The sequence below is a fragment of the Prionailurus bengalensis genome, chromosome B1 (genome assembly GCF_016509475.1).
Source record: "Prionailurus bengalensis isolate Pbe53 chromosome B1, Fcat_Pben_1.1_paternal_pri, whole genome shotgun sequence".
Classification (NCBI taxonomy): domain Eukaryota; kingdom Metazoa; phylum Chordata; class Mammalia; order Carnivora; family Felidae; genus Prionailurus; species Prionailurus bengalensis.
This window is the reverse complement of record NC_057344.1, coordinates 162,517,679-162,545,641: the sequence shown is the minus strand read 5'-3', so window position 1 is coordinate 162,545,641 and position 27,963 is coordinate 162,517,679. Positions and strand designations below refer to the sequence as shown.

Sequence of the window (27,963 nt, the reverse complement as noted above, 5' to 3'; positions counted from 1 at the left end):
ATATATATATATATATATACACATATTGGCCTTGGCATTTTGTGAATTTGGACATATACTGGAAAAGGACAAGGAATTACAATTGTATCATTTTTAAAGTACAAGTCTTATAGTGAGGGCAGCACGTAAATCGTAAGCCGGAGCGCTTGGAATGAAACCAATGTGGGTTTGTATCCTCCTCTGCCACCTTTTAGCAGATCCTGAGTAAGTGCCTTCCTCTTCTCCTTGATAAAACGGAGCTCAGACTAACACCGAGCAGAGACTCCATAAATGTTCCTTTCCCTTCCGGCAGGCCACAATTGCTTCTCTTCCCAGCTTCACCCCAAACCTAAGAAAGTCAATACCCAATTAACTCTTAGCCATGATGAAACGCTCTGATCTTAAAGAGGGATAAGGATGTCATACCTGCCCTGTTTTTCCTTTCAAGTTGCTTTTGGCTTCTCAAAGAGCTTGACCCTGATCCCAGAGAGGGTGGGGGGAACATGGTGGAAAGCAGCAAACCAAGCGCCCCCAGATCAGAGGTGACCACCTGGCTCCCCAGGGGAATGCAGTCGGGCTCCACTAGAAAAGTCATGATCGGAATGTGCCCTCCTCAGTCCCATGTCCTCACCTCCACCCTGGGTAGGGCCTGGTGTAGGAGCACCTAACTGACCTGCTGGACTGAGGGCTAACGATGTCCACTACTGTGCCCTGCACGGCCTGAGGACACAGGTGGTGTCACTCCCTCCCCATTCTCAGCACACGCTGGACAGGCATTAGGGGGTAAGGGTTGGGAGAGGGGGGCGGGACACTTTGCGGCCATCACGGGTTGGATTCCTGGGAAGACAGACTTTGAGATTTGAGTGCAGGAAGTCCATTGGGAAGGGGTCTTAGGATCAACACCTGTGGGGGTGTGATGGGGGCAGAAAGCAGGACTAGGAGGAGGTGGACTGTGATTGCAGATGCAGCAAAGGCCTCAACCTACCCACTGGGGGACTCACGGTTGACTCAAGGTAGGAACTTTCATATCTTTTTTTTTTTTTAAGTTTATTTATTTTTCACAGAGAGAGAGAGAGAGAGAGAGAGAGAGAGAGTGAGTGTGAGCCTGGGAGGGGCAGAGAGAGAGGGAGACACAGAATCCAAAGCAGGCTCCAGGCTCCAAGCTGTGAGCACGGAGCGAGCCCGACGCGGGGCTCGAACTCACGAACCGCGAGATCGTGACCTGAGCCAAAGTCGGACATTCAACCGACTGAGCCACCCCAGGGGCCCCCGAAACTTTCATTACTTTACATCCTTGTAAATGGGTTGTCTGGGAAGGGGCACGACATTGGCCTAGGTGGCTCTCTCTCCCACCAAGGAAGAGATATTGGTAGTCACCAACCGGTCCAGCAGCTGGGAGGACAGATCCAAATCCTGCAGTGGGGACCCAGGGAGTGTATCACGGCATCCGCTACAGCAGCTAACCCTCTTGTCTTAATGAGTGAAGACCAGAGAGGAAACAGATGATGAGTCCTCATGGGGCGTGTAGCTTGCAGGCTAAGAGACTGACAGCTGGTGCTCCCAAGAAAGTCAGCCTGACTTGCAATCTGGGCTCTGCTTCTTCGTGTCCGGTGATTTGGAGACGTTACTTAACCTCGCAGTGTCTCAGCTCCCTCACGTCTCAGTTGAGGGTCATGCTATAGATCCCTGAGAATTGTTGCAAGGATTGAACGGAGAGTAAATGCGGAATTCTTAGCACATCTGATGGGTCCCCTACCTGTTAGATGCTGTGGTGAATACTATTCTCACGATCTCATCCCTACATCATCCCTCTGACACAAACCCAAAGGTGTAAGGCGTGAGCTGGAAAAGAGAGGGAAGAATCCTATAATAATACTCATCACGACTTAACATACATGTCAGGAAAGCCAGCGTGGGGCAGGGATTGAGGGGGTAGAGGGTAGGAGGAGGGGCGTTAAAGGCAGACACCTGCAGGCTTGCTGCTTAAGCGAGCAGCACTAAACCAGCTGTTTGACGTTGCAGGGCCATTGTGAGAACTAAAAGACGGAGTGTCAGGAAGCTGCTGGCCACCATAGGCATGTTATGCTTTTGCGATTCTCATCCTTAAACTGTCATGTCCACAGAGGCAACACTGAGGGAAGAAGCCGTTGATTCAGACCTTACAGGTTTCCCAGGATGTGTAAAACACCGGGCAACGTACAAGTTGAATTCCGAAAGTTGGCTACACACTGTTTCAACTGTTAGGAGGTTAGCCGTATACTAGCCTGGATTCCCAGGATTAAGCGTTGCATCATTTACAGTTGTAACAGGATGGTCAGAGGGGCTGGTGGTGTTTTCTTTGGTCTGAGGTGGGATTGGCTGGAGAAAAGAGCTTTGGGACCAAGGACTCCGGAGATCGGCTAAAGGAAGTGGTGTTCTTTGAGGATCGTGGGCCTCCCTGCAAGGTAACACAAGGTATGGTAAGGTAGGCCGCACTCTATGCATTTACAACCTTTTCTTCGTTCTTTCTTTCACCGGAGAAGTTAAAAACTTGAGGAATTTCAAACATCTCAACCCTAATAAATCTGCCATGTTCTCTTGCATCAGATACTCCCCAATTTTCTTTTTTTTTTTTAATTTCTTTAAGTTTATTTATTTTTGAGAGAGAGAGAGAGAGAGAGAGCATGAGCATGAGTGGGGGAGGGGGAGGGGCAGAGAGAACGGGAGATACAGCATCCCAAACAGGCTCCCCACTGTCAGCACAGAGCCCAGTGCGGGGCTCGAACTCATGAACTGTGAGATTATGACCTGAGCCAAAATCAAGAGTTGGACGCTTCACAGACTGAGCCACCCAAGCCTCCCAGACACTCCCCCGTTTCCCTTCTCCCCAGCTGACACTTGTGCTGGGAGGGGTTGCAGACGATGGGAATGGTCAGTATGAAGTGGGGTTTGGAGGCAGAGAGAGTGGGTTTAGGAGAACATTCCCCACGCCGAGGGCCTGGGCTCCAGGCTCCAAGCCATCCTCCCCTTCCTCGTATCAAGTTGGAAAAAAAACACCAGATAGTTACTTTGATTTATCTTTCAATTGTGATTGATTTTCAAGCCCACCTTGCTGGGAATACCGGGCCAGGCTGGCTTGACTGAGTTCTTACCACATGGAGTAAAAAAATAAGCCATGGGAATCCCAAGTCCCAGAGTGAGCCAGTCTGATGGACTTACTTAAACTTTCTCCAAGGCGAATTCCCCATTCCTTTTGTTTGGTTAAGAGTCACAGTGAAGTTTCTTCTGCAATTATGGTGTCAGATATTTTTTAAACAAGTAAGCAATAAAACAAACACATAAAATATCTTGAGAAGAGAGATAATCAGGCTGTTTGTATCTTTCAGAATCCCAAGAACTCCTAATGACCCAAGTTTTTGGCTTCAAGGGAGATATTTAGAGAGGATCATGCCCTTGATTTTTATCTTTGTGGACTTAAAGGCGGGGCAACTCAGTTCACAGAGATGTCATTGCTAGGCCAGAATGGACCATCCGTTTCCTGCACTAGCTTTTCATATCAGAAAGCATAGTTGACTTTAAGCTTTTTTTTATTTCTTGGAAGAAAATAACAATAGCCAAACAGAGAGAGTCTTGGGACTTAAGGGGAACCCCCTTAAACCAAATGTATCTGAAATCTGTGTCCTTCTGTGTCCAATGACACTATCTTAGGGCACTCAACCATTATCTCTAACAGAGACTGCTACTTACAGTGGCCTCCTAATTGATCTCCCTGTGTCGGTGTTTGCCCAACTTCTGTGTGTTTTTTGCGCACACAATGGCCATGGTGATTTTCAAAACGTGTAAATCAGATCATGTCACTCCCCCAGCCAAAACTGTAGAGTAATATCCCTTGCACTTAGAGTAAACTCGAAGTTCTTATTGAAGATACATGGCCCTGCTTTTTCCTCCAGGTTCAACCCCCTGTCTGCTAGCTTCACTAGACTTCAGTTCTTTGAGTAAGCTCTTTCAAGCCGCAGGACCTTTGCACATGCCATTTTCGCTATTTAGAAATCTTCACCCTACCCTCTCCTTTCAAGTGACTTTCTCTTCTCATTCTTCAGACCTCACCTTAAATGTTACTTCCTCAGGCAGAACTTCCCTGACTGTCTTCTCTAAACAAGGCTTCTCACTCTGGTCATCAGTCTGTATTTTATCATAGCATTTATCACGATTTGTCATTATGTTTACTTATTATTACTGATTATTTTTCTTTTTTCCGATTTATTTTCTGCTTCTGACACTTGACCATAGATGGCTAAAGTCATATTTCTCTCGTTCACCATTGCACCCTCTCTGTCCAGCAAGGCACTTGGCACAAAGTAGGGACCCCACAGATACCTGTTGAATGAAGAGATACTTTATACTGATAGGGGGTTTTAAACCTGGCTGCATTCTCCATGCAGTGGTTTGCTTTTAGAGTTTTAATCTTATTGAACTCTATATGATGTGCTAAAGTCTCTGATAAAATCACCTAATTCTAAATCCCATTGCGACTGTCTCCATCACTCCATTTCTCACGTTTCGTTGTCTTGTCCTTTATGAGTTCCATGAAGATGAATGTATGCTAGAATATAAGCTTCCTTTTGTCTGTTTTGTTCACTGCTTGTATGGTCAACAGTGTTTGGCACGTAGTAGGCATTATATACGTACAGCTGTTACTTAAGAGCCATCCAGGCTGCAATCTATAAGCTGATTTAGCATTAAGACCATAAATCCACAGAGCAATGGTTCTTGTAATAGAGAATTTGCAAAGTGGCAATATATTAGCTAGAGGTGTCTTAGAGAAGCATATTCTTTGACTCGGATAGTATTTTAAATTCTTTTAAGCCAGTTGCCTATGTTTTGAAACTGGGATTTCACGTCAATATCCCAACGTCAACTTTTCTGGAAAAACCAGACGATCTAGCCACACAGGGGCTTTTTTGCCACATGGCCTAGTGGGCAGAAGCTGCATAGCAGCTGCCTCTTATGGAGGCACACATCCCCTCTGTCTGCTTTTTCTATCAGTTTGTGTTGATGCAAGGGTCCTGCCCCGTTACCATTACCCTGAAAATAATAGTGGGGGGTTTTCAAAGTAGGTAAATACAGGGTTTCATCAGAAAGCCCACCGGAAACAAAGCCCCAACTTAGGGAATATTTGTGCAGGATCGCGATGGAGTTAGGCCTGATTAGTCCTTCAGAGATTTGTTCAAAGCTCTCTGTAAGTGGTGTAGTAGGTAGTGGCTGGCATAGAAATGATTTGCCCTTGAGATCTTCTATGTTGTTAAATTCTGGGCATGGAGTAAGAAGCTAAACTGGTTTCTTTATCTTAGGACCCAGCTAACTCAGTGCATAGAAATTATTCAAGGACGTCATGCCTCCAACCTGCATAGAAAGGAGGAAATGACTATAGGCATTATTTAAATCTGTCACTGGGCCACCAGCAGCTGGTGCCTGGAGAAGATAAGTCAAAGCGCATATTTTATCAATTGATGATGAGTTAGCAGCAGCAGAGTACTGACATCATCAGATCCTCACCAATGAAATCTGAGCGTTTATCTGGGCATTTGGAAACAAGCAAAGCCCCCATACAATACGAGCAACTGTTTGAACTCGCTATAAAGAGGCTCAAGTTACATTTCATCAGGAAACACTCGGGCTGTGCTGGCAATAAGGGTCAAAACAGCAAGTGATTTTTGAGACCTAGGAAGGAGCAATTGGCCGAAGTCAATCTGGGCTGATTTTCCAAGTGATAATTAAGTTAATTATAAGCATTTTGTCTTTGGAATTTAATTTTTTGCCTCTATTCCCTTATCGTTTTGGTCACTCTGGGAAAAAAAAAATAGGCCTGATGAGGGCAAAAACATCCAAGTACCATGGAGTTTGATTTAGTCTAGCAATTAGATAGATTTTTACAAGTGCTACTAATTGTCCCTTAAAATAAACTGGAATGCTATGAAAATGGATGTTGCAGTCTAAAATTACTCATCTATTTTGAAATCTAATTCACAGCTTCCACTCAAATGTTTACAGATTATGGTTTTTTAAAAAAAGAACTATTAAAATTATAAAATGTGTACGTATAATTTATGAGGAATCTATCATTTATGATTTAATTAAGTAGTTCATCACAGCTGTTCAGGTTCACGCTGGATTAAAAATATCTTGCACCCAGAAGTACTATTGAAAACCGAAAGTTTTACCACAACTGAACTAGCTTTTCTTTTTCTTCCTAAAAGTGTAAGACACAAGAATCTAGGAAATTGGAAAAGAACGCTTTTTAAAACATGCAAGAGGGATGCCTGGGTGGCTCAGTTAGTTAAGCATTTGACTTCGGCTCAGGTCATGATCTCACAGATGATGAGTTTGCGCCCCGCGTCCGTCGGGCTCTGCGCTGACAGCTTGGAGCCTGGAGGCTGCTTCGGATTCTGTGTCTCCCTCTCTCTCTGCCCCTCCCCCGCTCGTGCTCTGTCTCTGTCTTTCTCAAAAATAAATAAACATTAAAACATGCAAGAAATGAGTGTGTAGTCATTCATTGAAAGAGTCACGCTGCTCCAGGCTCAAGGGCTACAGGCTTGGAATGGGATTAATCTGGAATTCCTGGTCTGGTTCACAGTTGACTCCCCTCCTAGTGTGGCCAAGCTTTAGACTCCTTGAAAATCACCAATGGAGCTTAGTAAACATACGCACGTCCCCAGAGCTTCTGATCACTCAGTTCTAGGAACCTGCAAATCTATCATTCTGAAGATTGATTCCCTGGGTCTATCTGATGGTGGGCCACATTAGGGAAGGGCTGGTCTAGTTCCAGAGGATTTGAGAGACAATAGAGGGGCCTGAAATGGATCAGTCACCCTGTTGTCTTTCAAACTGAGTGAATTCTGAACCGTGTTCTGAACCAGGCAAGAACCCTCCAGGCTGATTTGATCCTTGCACTGCAATTGTCTCAGATTGAAGTGACTGATCAGAGGTGAATGATGTAGGGGGATTGACAATCAGAGGGCTGGGGTTCTGGTCATCCCTTCGCTCCCAACCAGCCGCGTGAAATTTCTCTCTCTTGTAGCATTACCGTCCGCAAAATGAGGGAGGTGGGCTCAATGGTCTCCAAGACGAGGATTGCCATCCGGGGGCCACAGGCCACATCTGGCCTGCAGACTGATTTTACTCCGACCTACGTGATGTTTGAAAATAAATTTCAGTTAGTTTCCCAATAGGGAGATTCCCCTCCAAATCTAGATTTTCAGCTTCTCTTGGAAAATTGGAAAATCTGGCCATCAAGGGTTCCCTTCGTTCTTACCCAGCAGCGGTCACTGGGAAAAGTAGGGTTTGTTCCTTAAAAAATTTTTTTTTTCCCATTTATTTTTTTCAGAGACAGAGAGAGCACAAGTGGGGAGGGGCAGAGAGAAAAGGAGACAGAATCCCAAGCAGGCTCCAGGCTCTGAGCAGTCAGCACAGAGCCCAACGCGGGGCGTGAACTCACAAACTGTGAGATCGTGACCTGAGCCAAAGTGGGACGCTTAAGCTTAGCCGACTGAGCCACCCAGACGCCCCACGGTTTGTTCCTTTTAAAAGGGCCACCAGCTCTTGTATTCCTACAGTAGCCACGTTTCCTACTGACCAGCCTGCTCCTATATCGATGTTTCTGCCTGACACCCAGTGATGGTCTCACAGGTGGCTCTTGCAAAGGTCATTTGCATTACCTTTTATTACCTTTCATTACCATCCTTCGATTCTCTAGGTTACGGTCGTAGGGGTGGATCCTTTATCCAGGCCTGTGCCTGCCTGACACCTCAGCAGCCGCTCACTCCCCCCTAATTTTTGAGTCAGGAAAGCAATTTCTGCTATTCCAGTTTTGGGGCACAGGGAGTCTTTAAGGAAGGAGCAAGGGAGTAGGAGCCTTGAGAGAACGTGGTGACTGCTTCTCCAGAAAGGATCCGAAGAGCTAAAATTTCTGTGTTTACAAATTCCTAAGTACAATATACCCAAGTGGGCCTTAATTTAGGCCAAATGTCTGTATCACTGGTTATGTGCAGTTCCAGCAAGAGTAAAGACATTGCTAAATTGCCAGGTTTTTGCAAATTGTAATGAAAATTGTATGGCACTGAGTCCAAAATCCTTGTATCAATATAATAATTACTGGAAGACTGGAATTACTGAAAGGAAGTGGCTTTTCTGGGAAAACACAAGTGGGAAAAATTCTTTTAGGTTTCACAGAAGCATCTTCGGCCTAAAGGTGGGCAGCTGGGATTGGGGGGTCTCAGCAGAGGCCTTTGAACGGAAATAAACGTGATTATGGATTACTCAGATCTCACGGTTATCGGAGGGACTGCCCTATTTGCTATGTGGTTTTCCCACCGCTTCCACCTAAATCCTTTCAAAATACACCAAATGTGAACAACGGCCAGTGTAGGGGCGCCTGGGTGGCTCAGGTAAGCATCTGGCTCTTGGTTTCCGTTCAGGTCAACATCTCATGGTTGGTGAGTTCAAGCCCCTGTGCTGACACAGCCTGCTTGGGATCCTTCCTGTTTCTCCCTCTCTGCCCTCCCCTCACTCGTTTTCTCTCTCTCTCTCAATAAATAAATATCCTTTTAAGAAAAAGAAAAAAAAAAAAACAGTGGCCGGTGTAGATCTCATTCTCAGCTTGCCAAGGCAAATTAGTGCCAAAAGCATACTGCCTATGGTCACTTGACTCAATTCACATTATGCACATGATTCTAGGTTACAAGGGATGCATCTCACTTAAGCCGGGAAGCCCTTGTATGTTACAGGTAGCTGTGCAAGTGAGAAACATTCCTATTGGCTGTTTTAGAGGAGTCTATTGCTGGGAAAAGAGCAACAGGGAGGAGGGCGGCATTTAGGTTCCGCCTCAGAGGATGGGTTGAGTTGGGTGGTGAAGGGACAAGGAGCATTTAGGCAAAGGGCCTGTCACTAGGAACACGTGTCTGGGGAACCCCGGGGGGTCTGCTACGACCGGAGGGGAAACTTCCTGAATGATGAGATAAAAAGACACGAGAACTGGCCGGAAATAAGGCTAGAAAGCTATAAGGCAGTCAGATGGAGAAGGGCATGCTGAAGCCTTGGATCGTGATTTTTAGGTAATGGTGAAATGGTGAAAGCTTTCTGAGATGGGCATGGGAGGGATCACATGATCCCTTTTATTTTAGAAAAAAATAACTCTCTCTGCAGTGTGCAGCATGGATTGGAGGGGTTGGGGGTTTGGGCCAGGGAGAGTCACAGTTATTTCGAGGGTGCTGAGTTGGGCTTGTTTCTATCTTCTGCCTTCAATCTAAAAGAGAAAACACGTATTAATTTACGCTTGTTCAGTGCTGTGGCTTAATGTCAATTGAACGTTGTGTTTGCGTGAAAGCCCTAGCGAACTGAATTATTTTGTTCAAGGATACACGCATTATTTTGTTCCACTACACTCTTTCATGAAAAAGTAGTGTACGCGGAAAACAGAACTACCGTTCAGTTATTGAAAGTCATCCCTTCTTCTTCGTGACTTTTCTAGGGTCTTCACTCTTCCTCCTCTTTCCCCCCCTCGCTGTGTTCCACTCAGTTTTGTGGTTTCTCTGGGGTAGTACAGCAAAGCCTGGGCACTGAAGCAGGGAGGGTCACGTTTCACATACAGTTTGGGTGTCTGAATGGCCCTCAGTGTCCCTGTTCTCGTTCGCTACAGAGAGGGGAGAGCATCGTAAGGTGTATGGGATGGAAACTATCAAATCCAACGAGGTAGTGAGCCAATAAGTAAGAAGTCAGATTATGACAAGAAGGAGGAATGAAAAAAGCATAGCCTGCTGAGAAGGGGAAAAACATAACACACATACTAATATTTCTAATACGTTTTATATTGGTCTATTATGTATGGAACCTGTTTCGGCCTCATGGAAAATGGATGATTTTCGGTGGGGTCCACCAAGGACAGGCCTTTGGGGGTTTTGAAGAGAAAAGGGAGCCCTCCCGTATAAAATACAATTACAACCGTGTGAAATACCTTATTGCTGGGTCTGGTATTATTACCCTGCACTAGTAGAGACATACTTTAATGTTCAATTCTCGTAAAATATGGAAAATGACAGCTGATAAGGACTATAAGGCCGTTTCATGAATTTCACATAACTTGGGACACATTCTGCCCACTGGTATGCATGGCTGAAGAAAAATCCCATGGAATGAGGAAAGGCTGAATTTAATATTTCCGGGTTTTTTTTTTAAGTTTATTTATTTATTTTGAGAGAGAGAGAGAGAGAGAGCACATGGGAGGGGCAGAGAGAGAGAGAGAGAGGGAGAGAGAGAATCCCAAGCAGGCTCTGCACTGTCAGCACAGAGCCCTACATGGGGGCTCAAACCCACAAACTGTGAGATCAGGACCTGAGCTGAAATCAAGCATCAGATGCTCAACCGACTGAGCCCCTCCCCGCCCCCGGCACCCTTGAATTTAATATTTCATTATTTTGCCAGCCCTTCCATTATTTTAGAGAACTATTCGCTTTCTTAATGTTTTTATTAACTAGCGTTATTACTAACGATAACTCATTATCTTAATAAAAAATAATACAATGTCAGAATGTTTCAGTCGAAAGATGGTAAAGAGGGTAAGTACACTCACAGAGTTCACATTTTGGGCCAAGAGAAGAGTTGGAGCTTCGGTGTTCCTAAGGAGCGTCAGTGATGGATCTGTTATGCAATCGTAAAATCCACAGGGAATCCAGCATTTTCTGCTTCTTTCCCACCAATATACAGTGCCAAGGTGAGGTCCTCCAGAGTCGGACAGGCTTGGGCTGAACAGTCGCCCTGCTGCTTACAGAGCTGCGTGGCTAAAAAGAGCTACCTAACCTGTCCGTGCCTCAGTTTCCCCATCTGTAAAATGGAGACTGTACTGTCCTAGGGCCGTTTTTTTTTTTTTTAATTTTTTTTTCAATGTTTATTTATTTTGGGGACAGAGAGAGACAGAGCATGAACGGGGGAGGGGCAGAGAGAGAGGGAGACACAGAATCGGAAACAGGCTCCAGGCTCTGAGCCATCAGCCCAGAGCCCGACGCGGAGCTCGAACTCACGGACCGCGAGATCGTGACCTGGCTGAAGTCCGACGCTTAACTGACTGCGCCACCCAGGCGCCCCACCTAGGGCCGTTTTTGAATGTTACATGAGACAACTCATTTAAAGCAGTTTATGAACAGTTTATTAACAGCCCTGTTGATATTTTGAGCTGGGTAACTCTTTGTCATGGGAAGGTAGTCCTGTGCAGCGCGAGATGTTTAGCAGCATTCCTGACCTCCATCCACCAACTGCCGATATCACTTCTCTTGCCGCCCCCCCACCCCTCGTTTGTGAGAGTGAATATCTCCAGGCATTGCCAAATGTTCCCTGTGGGGCAGAACCACCCTCACCCCTCAACCAGTGATCTTGGTAAAGTACTTGACGCATAGCAAGGGCTCAAAAGACATTCTCTATTATTATTATTATCATTTTGTATTGCTTTTAAGGAGCAGCAACTTCGGCTTACAACATCTCTTTGTTTGTTTCTTTGGGCTCCGTGACAATGTGCAGAAAAACGGTCAAATGCAAGGAGTCGGAAAGGATGGGCTACAAACTATATAATCAGCTCCTGACAGTTTTGTTAAAAATGCAGTGATTTTCTTTTTTTTCTTTTTCTTTTTTTTTTCTTTTTTTTTTTCTTTTTCCTGCCACTAAGGAGAAGAAGGTGACGGAACCCTCGGATCCTCCCTGATATTTTCCAGATTTTATCAGATGCTTGAGTAAAGAGAACGCTGTCACTTTACCGAGGCCTGCCGTATGAGAAAAGGGAAAAAGATAATATGGTTAAGTCACTAGCATGCTATTACATGAGTTGAGCTCTGGTGCTGTCCCCGAAAGTAATTTCCATATATTTCTTCACCTCTCGCCTTCCAGCGTCGCTATTACTTAACCCACTGACCCAGATAGCTGCTTATTAACATTTAATACATGTTGAAGTGTTAGTGGGCTTTGAACAAAACATGAAGAAGTTTCTGACTTGCTTTTAGCTCTTTGCCCTTGAACCATTACATGAGTAATTCTTTAAAGCTCTGCTCTGCCATTGCTATAACGGTGGCATGGATTTTCTTTGAGATACAAATGAACAATTTATGAAAGTTTATCCCCCGGATGCATGTAAGCTTTCATCCGTTCAACGAATGTTGATGAGCCCCCCATGTGCCGACCACTGTGCGCGAGGGAGGGAGGGCTCACGAACAGATGTGGTGGTTGTGTTCTTGTTCTTTATGGTGGTGAAGGCAGGGAGCGGAATGCTGGGAGACACAGGCAGGTATTCACAGAGAGTGAGAAGTGTGGGGACACAGACATGTCACCGATGAAAGCACGTGGTGGGGCCCCGAACTTAGTCTTCAGGGGCTAGAAATGTGGCCTCCATTTAAAAACATATGAAAAGGGGTGCCTGGGTGGGTCCGTCAGTTAAGTGTCCGACTTTGGCTCGGGTCACGATCTCGTGGTTCACAGGTTCGAGCCCTGCGTCGGGCTCTGTGCTGACAGCTCAGAGCCTGGAGCCTGCTTCCGATTCTGTGTCTCCCTCTCTCTCTGACCCTCCCCCCATTCATGCTCTGTCTCTCACTGTCTCAAAAATAAAATAAACGTTAAAAACATATATGAAAAGAAAATTATCCCCACTATCCTTTCCTCCTAAATGAAGTCACACCAGTGAGAAAAAGACAAAATTCAGTCAAGGCGGGAAAACTGGAAGTCTGTGACATCTGAAGGGTGCAGCCCTGATCTATGCAAAATCCAAAAATATTTGAGAATAGGAATGTTTACCCTGACATAATAAATATTTATGAATTCATACATTCATTCCAGAAGTTACTTGACGTAGCTAAATGTGGCCAAAAAATCCCCAACCTTCTTTCATTTTTATTTTTTTTAATTTCATTTTATTTATTTTTTTTTCAACTTTATTTTTTTTAATTTTTTTTTATTTTTGGGACAGAGAGAGACAGAGCATGAATGGGGGAGGGGCAGAGAGAGAGGGAGACACAGAATCGGAAACAGGCTCCAGGCTCTGAGCCATCAGCCCAGAGCCTGATGCGGGGCTCGAACTCACGGACCGCGAGATCGTGACCTGGTTGAAGTCGGACGCTTAACCGACTGCGCCACCCAGGCGCCCCTCATTTTATTTTTTTATGTTTATTTTTGAGAGAGAGAGAGAGAGAGAGAGAGAGAGCATGGGCAGGGAAGGGGCAGAGCAAGAGGGGGACAGAGGATCTGAAGTGGGCTCTGTGCGGACAGCCGCAAGCCCGTGGTGGGTCTGGAACTCACCAACCGTGAGCTCATGACCTGAGCCAAAGTCACATGCTTAACGGACTGAGCCACCCAGGTGCCCCTTGTTTCATGTTTAACTTATAAAAGTAATACATGAGCATACTTGGGGAAAAGTCCCAGCAGCACGGAAAGAAAAGGGAGGAGGGAGTGAACTCGCCCACTTACCCTCTCTCTTTCCCAAATCCACGCCCCTTGCCAAAGACACTTGATGGTTTGGTGTGCATCCTTGAAGAGATAACAGTTATGCGTATTATCAACCACGTGAAACCGCTGGTTTTACGGGTCACAATGGCCAAATGTGCACCACCTTTGTATGTTTCCACCTAATATCTGATGTGCTTTGCGGATCCGACACACATCATTCCGCAACTCCCTCTTTAACCCCAGATCTTTCCTCTCCACGTGCGCACGTGGAGATCGCTTTTACTTTTTTGGCACCTAACCTCTCTGAAAGCGTTAAGAAAATAATCTCGAGAAGATAAATTAAGGCCCCAGAGAAGTGGAGAGGCTGACGATGGGAGAGCCGCTGGAAAAATTACTCATCCTATGCTGTCGTTTGGAAAAGAAACTGGTCACTTCAGGTCAGCCTGCCCAGAAGGCTCGATTCTTTCCAACGGGGGCTGTTGTACATGGTGGCAAACAGAAGCTCCCTCGAGACCACCCCCCCCACCCCCCGGGGCCCATTCACTGTGCTGCCTGACTCCTGCTGCTTCAATTTACCTCTCAGCCCCCCAGCCTCTCCGACGGCCCTGTGCCGGGCTCCAGGCTGTCTGGGAGAAGCCGCTGGCTGGCTCCAAGACCCAGAGGCCGCGGGCTGCGACTCACACTAAGTTTCTGTGTTAACAATAAATGTTAACTTAGTTTCTGATGACTGCTGGAGTCTTCGGGTAGTACCTGATCCGCCCAGATTGTTGTTTAGTATAATTTTTCATAATTGCTATTTTTCATAATAATGGCCTCGGAGGGCAATTTGAAAAGCGGGGGAGCGGTGTTGGATTTACGGTCAGAAAACTTGCCTTTGTAAATGTCTGTTCCGTTGTTTATGAAAACCGAGGCGCTGACTAAATCACTTCTCCTCACTGGACCACAATTCATTTTAATAGCTATAAAATTAAAATAATAAAGAATATCTTACCGTTTGTTGGGTGTTCACTATGTCCTGGGCACTGCTTTTAGCACTTTCCATATATTAACTCATGCAATTGTCATCACAGCCCTGGGGGGTGACCCCATTCTTACCCCATTTTATAGGCGAGGAAACTGAGGTGCAGACGTTAAATGACTTCCCCAAAGTCACCCAGTCAGGGAGGAAGACGAATGGAAGCAAGAGGCACCGTGCTTGAAGGTTAAAGAGGAATGAATGGTTTGGGCATCTCTGTGTGGCCACCAGGGCAAGAAGTTGGTGACTTTTTTTCCTTCCACTATTGCCTCCGAATCAGAGACTCTGTAAACATTTTGGAGCTGGAGCGGGACCTCAGAAATTGTCGAGGGCATGGGGCGCCTGGGTGGCTCAGTCAGTTAAGCATCCGACTCTTGATTTTGGCTCAGGTCACGATCTCACAGTTCATGAGTTCGAGCCCCCGTGTCAGGCTCTGCATTGACAGCATGGAGCCTGCTTGGGATTCTCTCTCCCTCTCTCTCTGTCCCTACCCTGCTCACGCTTTCTCTCTCTCTCTCTCTCAAAATAAAGAAATAAAAACTTAGAAAAAAAATTTTTTTTAAATTGTCAAGGGCAAACTTTTCCTTTCAAGAGGGGAAGACATAGGCCCAGAGCATTTAAGGGAGTTGGGCAAAGTTCGAGCTAATGAGCACGAGGGGGCATAGATTTTGCCTACTGCCCTCAGTCATTCCCATGGTTTTCCCATTGGGTTAAATATTGCAAGCAAGTTTTAAAAACCATTTGCTGTGGATAAGGTTATACGTCAACAATAATGGAGGGGAACTCCTTGTCCCACATTCCAGCTTCAACAACAATCAACCACTCGGCCGATCTAGCTTTTTCTATATTCCTGCCCATTCCTTGCTTTCCAACCCCCTCTGGATAATTTTGAAGGGACTTAGAGGTATCATACTCAGTATAAATCTAAACTGTAAGGGCTCTCCTTTTAATATCAGCACGATACTATCGTCACATCTCAAAAATAACAATATTGCTTAATATCATCAAATAGCTTGGCAGTGTTTAAATTGCTCCCTTTACCACACACTTTGTTTTTATAGTTGGTCTGCAGCAAGCAAGCTTTGAACTTTTTTTTCTTTTAAAGTTTATTTATTTTGAGAAGAGAGAGAGAGCAGGGTAGGGGCAGAGAGAGAGGGAGAGAGAGGAATCCCAGGCAGGCTCTGTGCTGTCCAAGTAGGGCTCGAACTCACGAACCAGGAGCCCATGACCTGAGCCAAAATGAAGAGGCAGATGCTCAACCTGACTGAGCCACCCAGGCACCCCAAGCTTTGAACTTGTTAGCAAGTGCGAGACACTGTAGGGGACACAGGGATGGTTTAAAAAATGCCCACCCTTGGGGTCTGAATAGTCAGGGATGAATCTGAAAATCTACTAAGGGGGAACCAATGTGCACTGGGGTGTCAGAGAAAGCAGTACAGGATCGGCTGCCTGGGCCTAAGCCCACCTTCACCACCTCTTCACCAGGTAAGGCACATGGCCTATCGATGCCCACCTCTCCTTACCTGTTAGATGGGGCTGATAATAGACCGACCTCAAAGCGCGGTTTGGAGAAGAAACACAACTGTACAGGCAAATACTTACGTCAGCACATGAGACATCATAATTATGCACTAAACACTAGATATTATTATGATATCCCACCATGGTTACGATGCACTAGGTCTTAAAGGCACTTTGTAGTAGCAGCGTGGATAGTTTGGCAATTATGCCATGAATAATAATACGTAATAATAATTATTGTGGATGATGATGATGATGATGGTGATGATGATGATGATTTTGGCCAGGATTTATTTTTTTAATGTGCAAGTCAATTAAAATTAATTGACTTCAACTGTCAATTACAAGTAATGTTCGAGTGTTTTTGCACTCATACTCCCTCTCTCTCTCTCTCTCTCTCGCTCTCGCTCTCTCTCTGTTCACACCTTCCTCCAAGTTGAGGTCGCAAGGTCCATCCCCGAAGCCCCATCTCCAAGGCATTTCTTCCCTAAAGGGCCTAAGGTATACAAAAGATCTGATTCCTAACTGGAATGGGGTAGCAGCAAAGAGGTTGCCATAATCCCTGTGGTCAGGATAACCATTCATCCTGGATTGCTTGGTTTGTGCCTGTTGTCCCCTTGCAGTCCCCAAACTGGCTCAGTTTGGATGATAAATTATACGATCACCCCACCTATACCTAAAGCAGAACATCAGGCGTGTTTTACAGAACATATGGTTTGAAGTCAACCTTCTCCTGTTCACCTCCTTGCTCTCCGTCCCCGCCCCTGCCCAGTGCACCTGCCATCCCCACCCTGCCCTGCGTGTGTGCCCTGGTCTCCGCCGTCACCTTAACCCCTGGAGGCCTGTGGACAAGCTATGACCAGAGCAACTTTGTCCTATCACTGGGAATGGTTTGTGCTACAGTTTGGGGCCATGCTTCTGTTGCTATCCTTTCAATTATGGAAATAGTTTCTATCAACCAAGAATGAGGGGTGGGTCCCTATGAGGTCATTTAGTTGCAAATTTTAGGAGTCCAAGCAGATTGAGAAAATTCTGTTTCCCCCTCCCTTACCAATCAAGAGAATTGATTCATATGTACTGTGTGTCAAGCACTTTTTTTACTCCTTGTATTTACTAAACCATTTAATGCTTTTAATCTTCATTTACTGTTATTTTTTATTTTCTTATTTATTTATTTATTTTTTTGAGAAAGGGAGAGAGAGCGCGAGCACGGGAGGGGCAGAGAGAGAGGGAGAGAAAGAATCCCAAGCAGGTGCTGTCAGCACAGAGCCCAAGCCGGGGCTCAAATTCAGAAACGCGTGAGATCATGACCTGAGCTGAAATCAAGAGTCTGATGCTTAACTGCCTGAGCAATGCAGGCGCCCCTAATACTTTTAATCTTTCTCTTTAAAACACATTTTTTTAATGTTTATTTATCCTAATACTTTTAATCTTAAAGCAAGTTTTTCTTACTCTGCAACTGGACTTCTTTATCAGATCCTTTGGAAAATGTAGAAAAGGTGAAAAGGTCATGGTACTCAGTATGAGGGTAAGGCAGATTTGGATTTCCACATTTATGACAATAATAAGGTGTTTTTTTAGGGGCGCCTGGGTGGCGCAGTCGGTTAAGCGTCCAACTTCAGCCAGGTCACGATCTCGCGGTCCGTGAGTTCCAGCCCCGCGTCAGGCTCTGGGCTGATGGCTCGGAGCCTGGAGCCTGTTTCCGATTCTGTGTCTCCCTCTCTCTCTGCCCCTCCCCCGTTCATGCTCTGTCTCTCTCTGTCCCAAAAATAAATAAACGTTGAAAAAAAAATAAATTAAAAAAAAAAATAAGGTGTTTTTTAAAGTTGAATTTCTTGGAACCAGAACAAATCCCGATAAAATAAAAATCATAGGAAAACGCACCCAGGTGCATAATTTGTCGGTAATTCCATTTTGTAGACATGCAGTGTCTACTGTGTGCACCGTGGCTTTGCGTGGGGCAAGCCCTTCGGCGAGCTCCACAGTGGAATTGTCGTACGGTTCCTTAAAGAATGTGTTATCGAGTGGAGAGGCTGTGGCAAGGTTACAAATGATCCTGTTACAAAGCGATGAAAGATATATGACTTAAGAGTTGTCTGAACCGTGGGCTGGGGGGATTTATGGAATACAGACAGGACTCTGAAGTTTAGAAATACTCCTAATTCTGGGAAGTAGCATGGATTTAGATAAGAGGTCCTACCGTGTTGTTTTTCTGTTTCTTTATTTTTGTACAGTGGCCCAGGCCTAGGAAGTTCTCAGCAGTGGTTGTTGCTAATTACAGTAAAGTAATCTTGTGGTGTCGTATTTTGAGTACTATATGTAGAGTCATATAAGTTATACACATACGTGTAATACATGTACATATATATTATACATTATGTATATGCATATATATATACTTGTATATATAGTATGTATAAGGTATTAGGTGCTATATAAATATATATACAGAAAACCTTGGATCGTGAGTAACTTGTTCTGTGAGCATTCTGCAAGACCGGCAAACATTTCTAGTGTTAATTTTAACTTGATAAATGAGCGATGTCTTGAAATACCAGTAGTACGAGATGCTGAACGTCACATGATCATAACTGAGTCTATGGTTCTTCTTCCTCTCCCTCCCTCCCTCTCTCTGTGGGATTGTGGGTGATCATCTCCTATGCACGGATGCTCGGTGTTCGGCAGAAATCAGTGATGTTTCAGAACGTTGGAAGGTGACTGCGACGGGCACTAGTGTATTTTTTGTCACTTCAGAGCACCTATGGACAGTCCTTTACTTTTCCATACAAGAGTAAGCTTAGGAATGTTCTACTTCCTTCTGGGTCATTGGATAGGTTCCTTGTTAAAGTTGCGCGAAAAGAAAAAGATTCCATTGAGCCAACAGATAGCAGTGATTCTGTTAGTGATCGTGGAAGTCGTCCTACCCAATAACCCTCCTCTCTCTTGTCTCCCTCACATATATACATATATATATACACATATATATGTGTATATATATATGTATATATATACTTATATATATATATGTGTATATATATATACATACATACACACACCTCCTTGGCTTTAAATTGTTTCCACTTCCCCTTTCTTTTTTTTTTTTTTTTTCAACATTTATTTATTTTTGGGACAGAGAGAGACAGAGCATGAACGGGGGAGGGGCAGAGAGAGAGGGAGACACAGAATCGGAAACAGGCTCCAGGCTCCGAGCCATCAGCCCAGAGCCTGACGCGGGGCTCGAACTCGCGGACCGTGAGATCGTGACCTGGCTGAAGTCGGACGCTTAACCGACTGCGCCACCCAGGCGCCCCTCCACTTCCCCTTTCTAATCATCCTCCCCTGCCAGCTGAATCTTCAATATCTTTCCCTTCTGGTGCTTTCGTCTCAGCCTAGGAACAGCTCCAGGCCCCCAGTCTCCCCTCAGTCTCTCACCCCATCCCCTCCTTTCTCATACCATTTCATTTCTATTGTTTTAGGTTAACTTATTTTGAGAGAGAGCGCGCAGGCTTGCACTCGCTCGTGGGGGTAAGAGAGGGAGAGAATCCCAAGCAGGCTCCCTGCTGTCAGTGCAAAGCCGGATGGGGGCTCAAAGTCAGGAACCTTGAGATCATGACCTGAGCCCAAACCAAGAGTCCTATGCTTAACCAACTGAGATACCCAAGCACCCCACCATTACATCCGCCTCTTTATTTATATTTATTTATTTATTTATTTATTTATTTATTTATTTATTTTAATGTTTATTTATTTTTGAGAGGGAAAGACAGAGACTGTGAGCAGGGGAGGGGCAGAGAATGAGGGAGACACAGGATCCCAGGCAGGCTCCAGGCCCTGAGCTGTCAGCACAGAGCCTGACACGGGGCTTGAACTCACAATCCTCAGGGTTGATGTGCGGCCGAGCTCACAAACCTGGAGATCGTGACCTGACCCAAAGTCGGATGCTCACCACTGAGCCACCCAGGCGCCCCTGCACCTCTTTACTTTAAATGAATGGCTCCATTCACTGCAGCCTGGATTCTGGCCCCACAGACTCCGTGTGTCTGTGAGTGCATGTGTGAGTGAGTGTGAGAGTATGTATTTAGTCACCAAAGACCTCTAGGTTAACCAGAAAAGTGAGTTATCACAGTGATTAAGCACAGAGACTATGGACTCAGCCAACCACGGGTTCAAATCCTGGTGCAAGTTATCTAACTTCCTTGTGCCTTGGTTTCCTCAACTGTATAGTGGGAAGGTCTTGTCTGGTAGAGTTACTGGGAAGACTAAGTGATTTAGTGTATACAAAGAATTGAGAACTGGCTAGGCATTGTCAGTTCCTATTATGGTTACAAACGCCACTGGAGACTTTTCTGTCCTTATCTTATTTGACCTCCCGAAGGGACAGATTACCCCCGAATGCTCCTACTTTCCTGAAATTCTCCTTTTGCCGCTGCCCTCTCTGTTCTGGCCTTTCCGACCCCTGCTTATCAGGTTCCTTTGTGGAATCCTTTTTCTGCCTGTCTCTTAAATGTGGGTGGTTCCCCAGGGGCTGACCTCAGCCCTCCGCTTTCCTGGTGGGGTGCACCGTCTAGGGGGGGCCTCATCTAGTCCTTGGCTGCGGCCACCTCCCCTACAGCCTGGTCCCGTCTGAGCTCCAGGCCTGCATCTCTAGCTTTCAGGAAGTCCGCAAGCACCTTGAACCCGACCGGCTCAACCACCAGACCTTCACCTGCCATTCAAACCTGCTTCCAGGAAGCACACTATAGTTGACACGGGAAACTGCACTCACTTTCCTCAGCACTCTGATGGGGTCTCTTACTTGCCTTCTCCCTTGTCCGTGTCCCCTCTCACATTCTCCCTTCCACAAATTTGATTCAGCTCACTTTATCGCAACTCTTCATAGTTCAGAGGATGAAGTTCACGTTTCTCGTTTCTCGGCATGGATGGGTCTTTATCTCTTAAACAAGCTGTGCTGGGCCGCGTGACTTGGGGTTCTTCAGATTCCGGGTGCTCTTTCACGCCTCCGGCCCCTTTCACGCCTGTGCTTTCTACTGTTGGAAACTTCTCCCCTCTCTGCTTTGTCTTCCTCTCCTTCTGATGCCTAAGAATCCAAGTGCTACCTGGGCACCTGGGTGGCTCAGTTGGTTCAGCCACGGACTCTTGATTTCAGGTCATGATCTCACGGCTGATGGCTTCAAGCCCCACATCGGGCTCTGCATTGACGTGCGGAGCCTGCTTGGGATTCTCTGTCTTCCTCTGTCTCTGCCCCTCCCCCACTCAGGTGCGCGTGCCCTCTCTCCGTCTCAAAAATGAATAAACATTTAAACATTAAAAAAAAAGGATCTAAGAGCTACCTCTTTGGGGGAGCCTCCCTCTACGACATGAGGTAGATGCTCATCTGTGTTCAAACATCACTCTGTGCATACCTCCCTTAGAGTATGAATAACGGTTAATCTTTGACCCCTTTACAGTGCGTGTCCCTCCTTTCTCTCCAAGTCCCATGAGGGCCACATCTGTGTCTTCTCTAACTTTGCATTCCTAGTGCCTCTGTAGCACATCTTGCACCCTGAGGGTGTTCAATAAATACTCAACGAAAGCTGAGCCAACAACATATATTATTTTCTTTAGGTTTCATAAACTACGGGGTGGTTACTGTTAGAATAGAGTTGGCCAAGGAGGATCGTACGTTCATTTCTTCCACTTTATGGACAAAAGACTTCTAAATAGTTACTGGAAAAGCAAGGACTATTAAGTAGCAACCTCAAAAAGGATTATACCCCGTGGGTAGCAATTCCACATGTAGGAGTCCCTCCGAAATAGTCAGAGGCAGAAAAGCTTTATTTACCAAGATGCTCATCGCCAAGTAATCTATTTATGACAGAAACAAACAATGGAAAAAAGAGACATAATGAAACACCCAGAATTGTGGTGGATAATACAATTAAAATTATACTGCCATTATACACTTTCCAAAGAATTTTTAATCATCTGGGACAGTGCTTATGTTATGATTAGTAAAAAAGATGGACAGAAAACTAACAAACATTGTAAAATCTTAAATTCCATAAAGGAAAAAAAAATTTTATAAAGAACAGAGAAAAAAGACTTAAAGGAAACATACCAAAATGAACTCTTCAGTAATTATATATCGGGTGATTTTTGTTTTTTATGGTCTTTTGTATTTCCTAAATTTTCTTTTTAAAAAAATTTTTTTTAACTAATTTTTTTAATGTTTATTTATTTTTGAGACAGAGAGAGACAGAGCATGAATGGGGGAGGGTCAGAGAGAGAGGGAGACACAGAATCTGAAACAGGCTCCAGGCTCTGAGCTGTCAGCACAGAGCCCAACACGGGGCTCGAACTCACGGACCGTGAGATCATGACCTGAGCCGAAGTCTGACACTTAACTGACTGAGCCACCCAGGCGCCCCTTAAAAAATTTTTTTTAATGTTTACTTATTTTTGAGAGACAGAGCATGAGAAGGGGAGGGGTAGAGAGAGAGAGAAGGAGATACAGAATCCGCAGCAGGCTCCAGGCTCTGAGCCATCAGCACAGAGCCTGACGCAGGGCTCGAACCCACAAACCATGAGATCATGACCTGAGCCGGATGCTCAACTGACTGAGCCACTCAGGCACCACTGGTATTTCCTAAATTTTCTAGGATAGACATCTTTACTTTTACAATCAGAAATATAAAAATTTTCAAGTTAGAGATTTTGACTGTGTGACTATAATAAACATCTTTTGTTCTATTTGTGCAGTGTTAGTACTTTTACCCATGAGAATAGCTCAGTTTTTCTTTGGGGACACATCCTTCTTCATTCTTAGACCTCATAATGTGGATGAAATCCACTTCCAACCCCTGGCTCCAGGGGTGGGCACGTGATCCAGACCTGGCCAGTCATCATATTCTATTGGTCAGGCCTCAGCAACTGGTTCCAGATCGGCATGTGACTTAAGTCGGGGCAGACCTTTCATAGGAGGGTTTCATGGGGGCAGAGAAGCTCTGCTCACATTGGAAATAATAAGCTGTAGGCCCGAGTGCACAGAAAGTACTGCTGATGGATGGATATGGAGGAAAATGCATGTGTATGCACACACACGCACATACTCCACACCACCTTCAAGTTGATGACTCTGAATTCTTGACTCTGGCAAAGTCTAAGATGCTATTGTCACTGGACTTCGAACAGTTAATAAGAACCATTGAGGTTTAGGTTTCTTTGTTTTTTGCTTAGGTCAGTTCGAGTTGGGTTTCTACAAGTTGCAACCCAGAGTCCTAATACAGTTATGAAAACAATAAAATATGTAAAGTATAATTTATAAGAGGCTCCAGGGCTGTCACAAAAAAAGAGTACAGAATCGGTCCTATGTATCCTACCTGACAATGTTAAGCGTTTCCAGTGCTGTGTTTCTACTGGACATGATCTAAGAAATACAGTTTATTCCCATTGCACATCACTTAGAGCACCTTCTACGTGCCTCCTTTTATTTATTTATTTATTTTTTTAATTTTTTTTTTCAACGTTTATTTATTTTTGGGACAGAGAGAGACAGAGCATGAACGGGGGAGGGGCAGAGAGAGAGGGAGACACAGAATCGGAAGCAGGCTTCAGGCTCCGAGCCATCAGCCCAGAGCCTGACGTGGGGCTCGAACTCACGGACCGCGAGATCGTGACCTGGCTGAAGTTGGACGCTTAACCGACTGCGCCACCCAGGCGCCCCATACGTGCCTCCTTTTAGTACGTAGCTGCCATGAGGTATTACTAAAAATAGCTAGTAACCCTGGAGGCACAGGGACTGGAGGCTCTTTACTATGCCTGACATTAAGCCTTTAGTTGCTGGATCTGAGGAGATTTGGGGGTATCTCAAGAAAGGAACTGGAGTGAAGGGGCACTTAGGTGTTTAGGGGAGTGGCTTTTTTTCCAATCAGTACAAAAGGATTTCAATATTCTATCAACCAGCATGGCCAACTTGACGTGTATTGGTTGAACACAAATCCTGTTAGTAAATATTAGAGTATCTTTTTGGGTATCTGCTTACCCTCTCAGACTGTGAATCCGCCTAGGCAAGGACTTCGTCTTTATGATTTTTGTAGGTCTTGTGCCTACCAAGATGCTCAGCAGATATTTACTTGTTGGATGGTAAACATGACTGACAGTCCAGCATTATGGAATTCTCTATTCTGCCTTTTTTTTTTTTTTTTAAGAAGTTTCCTGCCTAGAATTAAATTGCAATATGGTCTCTTTTCACCCACTCTCCTGAAGACTTGTTATCCTCTCCAATATCAGTTGATTGAAGAAGAAAATTGTAAATTTTCTCCCAGGCATAATGTTGATATTTTAACTCACAGTGATTTTTTTTCTTACTACAAAATGGATTTTAGAAATAAATCAAGATCCTAGAAACTTATGATTGCTCTGAGTGGTAGCTTTTATCTCTGTCATCCTAAGAAAAAGACATGGTCTGATGGCCCAGAGCACAGAGACCTTTGAATTTCAGTTTTCCCACAGCTATATGACTTGACACATTTCCTAGGACATTTGGGTGGGGGTTCCCACTTGACCATAAGGATTGTGGCAGGGCCCATATCTGTCTATTAGCAATGGTACTCCCAGTCCCTAGAGTAGATACTTAAACGCTTGTTGAATGAACACATAAATTTAAGGACAGGCAATCATACGTATTGATCTAAGTGACCGGCTTTAAAAATAATTTAAAAAACTAACTTAGGTCCTAATAGGTCAATATTAAACAGGGGAGCTTTCAATATTAAATAAAGCGGAGTGTCGGAGCTGATTAATTATAAATTTTGAATGCAATTTTAGAGAAGAGTCGAGGTGTATCTATATTATTCCACTGCGTTTTCTGATGGGCTCCTCCTATTTATTTTCCACTCTTAAGCTCTCTGGTAAGGTGTTTTAGTGGTTTATTAGAATGCATAGGGAAAGGTCATCATACCTGGAGTCAGTCTTAAAATGACTGGCTCTCCCCTCTATTTGCTGTGCTATCTTGGGCCACTTTTAAAACTCAAATAATACACATTAGGCTCTACCTACCGCACAAAGCTGCTGTTGTGAGCATGAAATAATATTCAGAGTAAGGAATAACTATAAAACCCTATACAGACACTGTTGTTACCTTGGATAAAGCACTTCCCAGGGAGTGGAACCTGGTTTAAGAGAATAATTTTCCTATTATTTTGCTCCTGGTACAGGCTAGGGCAGCTAAGAGGATGGCCGAGACTCTACAGCCTCCCCCCCCCCCCCCCCCCGTAACTGTTCCCTGATACAGGGGTAGAGAAACCTTACAGGGGGTGGGGGTGGGTACGTTCCCAGAGGGCTTAGCACAAAGATTCTGGCGCAAATGGGTTTTTTTAAAAAACTCGAGCTCCCAGAGCAAACTTCACTAGGCTCTCTTCCCCACTCGAATGCCAAGCCCGGTTCTCCAGGAAAGTCTCAGCAGGAGCTTCTTTGGCGGAGACCACGCCGACCAATAGAAACCAATTGTGTTAAGAGCAGGTGGAGAAACTGAGCATAAAGAATTACCTACAGTCCGGCTCAGCATTTTACCATGGTGCCAGGCGCCTCTCTTGGGCCACTCTGATTAACAAAAATGGAGAATGTGGGGCCTAATTTGTAATCCCCGCGCCCCAATTCCGGTGGGTTTCCGCACCACCTCCGCCACCAGCGGCGTCCCCTCTCTTCCCTCGGGAGCGTGCTCGAGGGCCTTGCGTTGGACCTTTATTGTCTGGGGAGCACCTGCCAGGTGGCGGGCTCGTGCCCTAATGTGCACTGGGTGCCGGGCTTCACAAAGCGCGCGGGCAGCACCTCCCTCGTCCGGTAACCGCCTCTGATCGCCAGACCACATCACAGGGGAGCAGGAGAGGTGGAGAGATGAAGGGGCTCCGGGGTCAGGAACTGGCGGCTAGGGCCAGCGTGCCCTCCTCCTCCCAGCCGGCTCAGCCCCCGGGGATTAGTACGTCGAAAGAGCAGAAGCCAGACGCCGCCAGGAGGGAGCGAGACCCAGGAGGGAGGGAAGGAGGGGAGGCAAGGAGGGGCGCGGAGAAGGGGCGTGGCCGGCGCGCAGGGGGAGGGCGCTGGGAGGAGGGGCCGCTGCTCCGCGCTCGCGGCTCTGGGGGCTCGGCTTTGCCGCGCTCCGTGCACTTGGGCGAGAGCAGGAACGTGGAACGGACCTCCGATCCCAGCGCAGCCACCGCGATGAGAGGCGCTCGCGGCGCCTGGGATTTTCTCTGCGTCCTGCTCCTCCTGCTCCGCGTCCAGACAGGTGGGAGAGCGCCGCGGACAGTGGGGCCGCGCCCCCCCCCAACCCCCGCCCCGGAGCAGCCTGTGCCCCCCAGGGCTCGAACCCGCAGGGGTTCGTCGGCAGAGGTGGCTGACGGCCCTCCGGTGCCCTTGCTTTTCAGCCTCCGGGAAGATTCGAGGCGTCCCCGGGACTCTCCTGCGCCCTGCCTCGCTCACCTGTGCAAGGAGCCCCTGCCGCTGGTGGCGGGGGCGCTGAGCTGGGGGTCTTCCGGGAAGGAGGACAGCTAGGGGGCTCAAGAGTGGGTGAGGTGCGGCCGCAGGCTGCGTTCGAGTTCGGGGTTGCTTTTGTGCCGGGGGTGCGCGGGGGCACAGGCGGGCGGGTCCCGGGTCCGCACCCAGCGCGTTATCTCCGCGGTGCGAGGCGCGGCCACTGCTTCCTTTTGTTAAAAGTTGCGCGTGTGTGACCGGTGCACTGGAGGAGCAGCCCGCAGGTTCTCTGCCGCGCCGAGGGCAAAGTTGGAGAGCCTTTTCTTTGCTCTGTGGCTGCCGCTTTCCAAACCGCGGGCGCTCTTTGTGCCCCAGAGCTGGGGACCGACCCGCTGCCGCCTCTGCTCGCTGTGTCCTCGGGCCCTCCCGTTAGGCATTTTGCCTGGGAAACGCGCTGTGTGCGGCTCTGGAGCCGGACCCCGCGAACCTAGAGGTGGCGGCTACAGGGACAACTTGGGCTGGGCGTGTGGAAAGCAGCCGCTAGGTTGCAGACTTTTTGCTTTTGTAAATCCCATGCCAAAGGCTCGCCCCTTTCCGCCGCGGTGCCGTTTCTTTCCTGCCACGCGCCTCCGAGCGGCTGGTGGCCGCGTTTGCCGCCTGCACCGAGAGGAGGCAGGGACCGTGCGCTGGAACGCTCAGGTCTTCGACCTGGTCTCCTCCCGGGTCTGGCCAGAATGCCCAGACAGGCTGGCCGGCCTCTGCAAGCCGCTGGAATAGGTGTCTGCGACCCGTAATTGCGGGTCCCCGTTTTCTTTGGGAATTTTGAGATCTGCAACACCCCTTCCCACGTGATAGCTACACTACTTAAGGGCCGCCTGGGGCGGGGGTGGGAGATGGAGTGGAACTTTCTGCAAAATCTTACTTGGATCCTAAAGCTGTAGTGAAAATCCGGTTTTATCTGCGCGGGAACTTAGGTCTGAAGGTGGAGGAGGAGGATTTGCAGGCTCCTGAAAGCCCTCCGATTCCTGCCCCTTCTTCCCCCCTTTTTTTTTCTGTGTGTCTCTAGTGCGCGAGCGAGTGCAGATCGCCCAGGTAACCCCTGAAACCCTGCTCTCTCCCAGGTCATTTTTTAAAGACCTTCAAGGCTTACCTCGCTGATGCAGTGGGCAGAAAGTGAGTCTGAACTGGGATTCACGGGCTACAAAAGGAAGCATCGCTTTGTACTATTGTGGTACTATATTAACTACCGGTCAGTTTCCCATAAAGTCTCAAGGTGTAGCGTCTTCATTCACGGGCTTGAACGGCATTGTGAGGGCTTTCCGGTGGAGGAAGAGAAGCCTTGCATCTGGACCGGTGGGGGGGGGGGTGGGGGCGGGAGAGAGATTATAAGTGAGTGCCCAGGTTCCGTGGCGGATTTGACCGCTCTAAGCTCAAATGACACATTTGGTCCTTACGTCTTTGTGCCTTGGCATTTTTAATTTCAGTTATGCGTGTGGACCCGAATAGGGCACTAGAAAGACAAGGGCAGAATAGTTTCCCCGTTTTTA

At 46.5% G+C, this 27,963-nt stretch overlaps 1 protein-coding gene and 1 long non-coding RNA gene across 3 annotated transcripts in view; one reads left to right on the top strand and one right to left on the bottom strand.

The window, feature by feature from the left end:
- Nucleotides 1-11,657: 11,657 nt before the first annotated feature.
- LOC122468323 lies at nt 11,658-13,515 on the bottom strand. Its single transcript, XR_006293207.1, has 2 exons — nt 13,453-13,515; nt 11,658-11,762 (listed from the first exon to the last, which is right to left on the bottom strand). It is a non-coding gene; the product is annotated as an uncharacterized LOC122468323 (long non-coding RNA).
- A 12,310-nt stretch (nt 13,516-25,825) lies between these two features.
- Nucleotides 25,826-27,963, top strand: part of KIT (KIT proto-oncogene, receptor tyrosine kinase) — an 88,349-nt gene continuing 86,211 nt past the window's right edge. For both annotated transcript variants that reach the window (XM_043572625.1, XM_043572623.1), the window contains exon 1: nt 25,826-26,231. In XM_043572625.1, the coding sequence (XP_043428560.1) occupies nt 25,841-26,231 (391 nt within the window). In that variant the 5' untranslated portion in view covers nt 25,826-25,840. The remainder of the gene's footprint in view (nt 26,232-27,963) is intronic.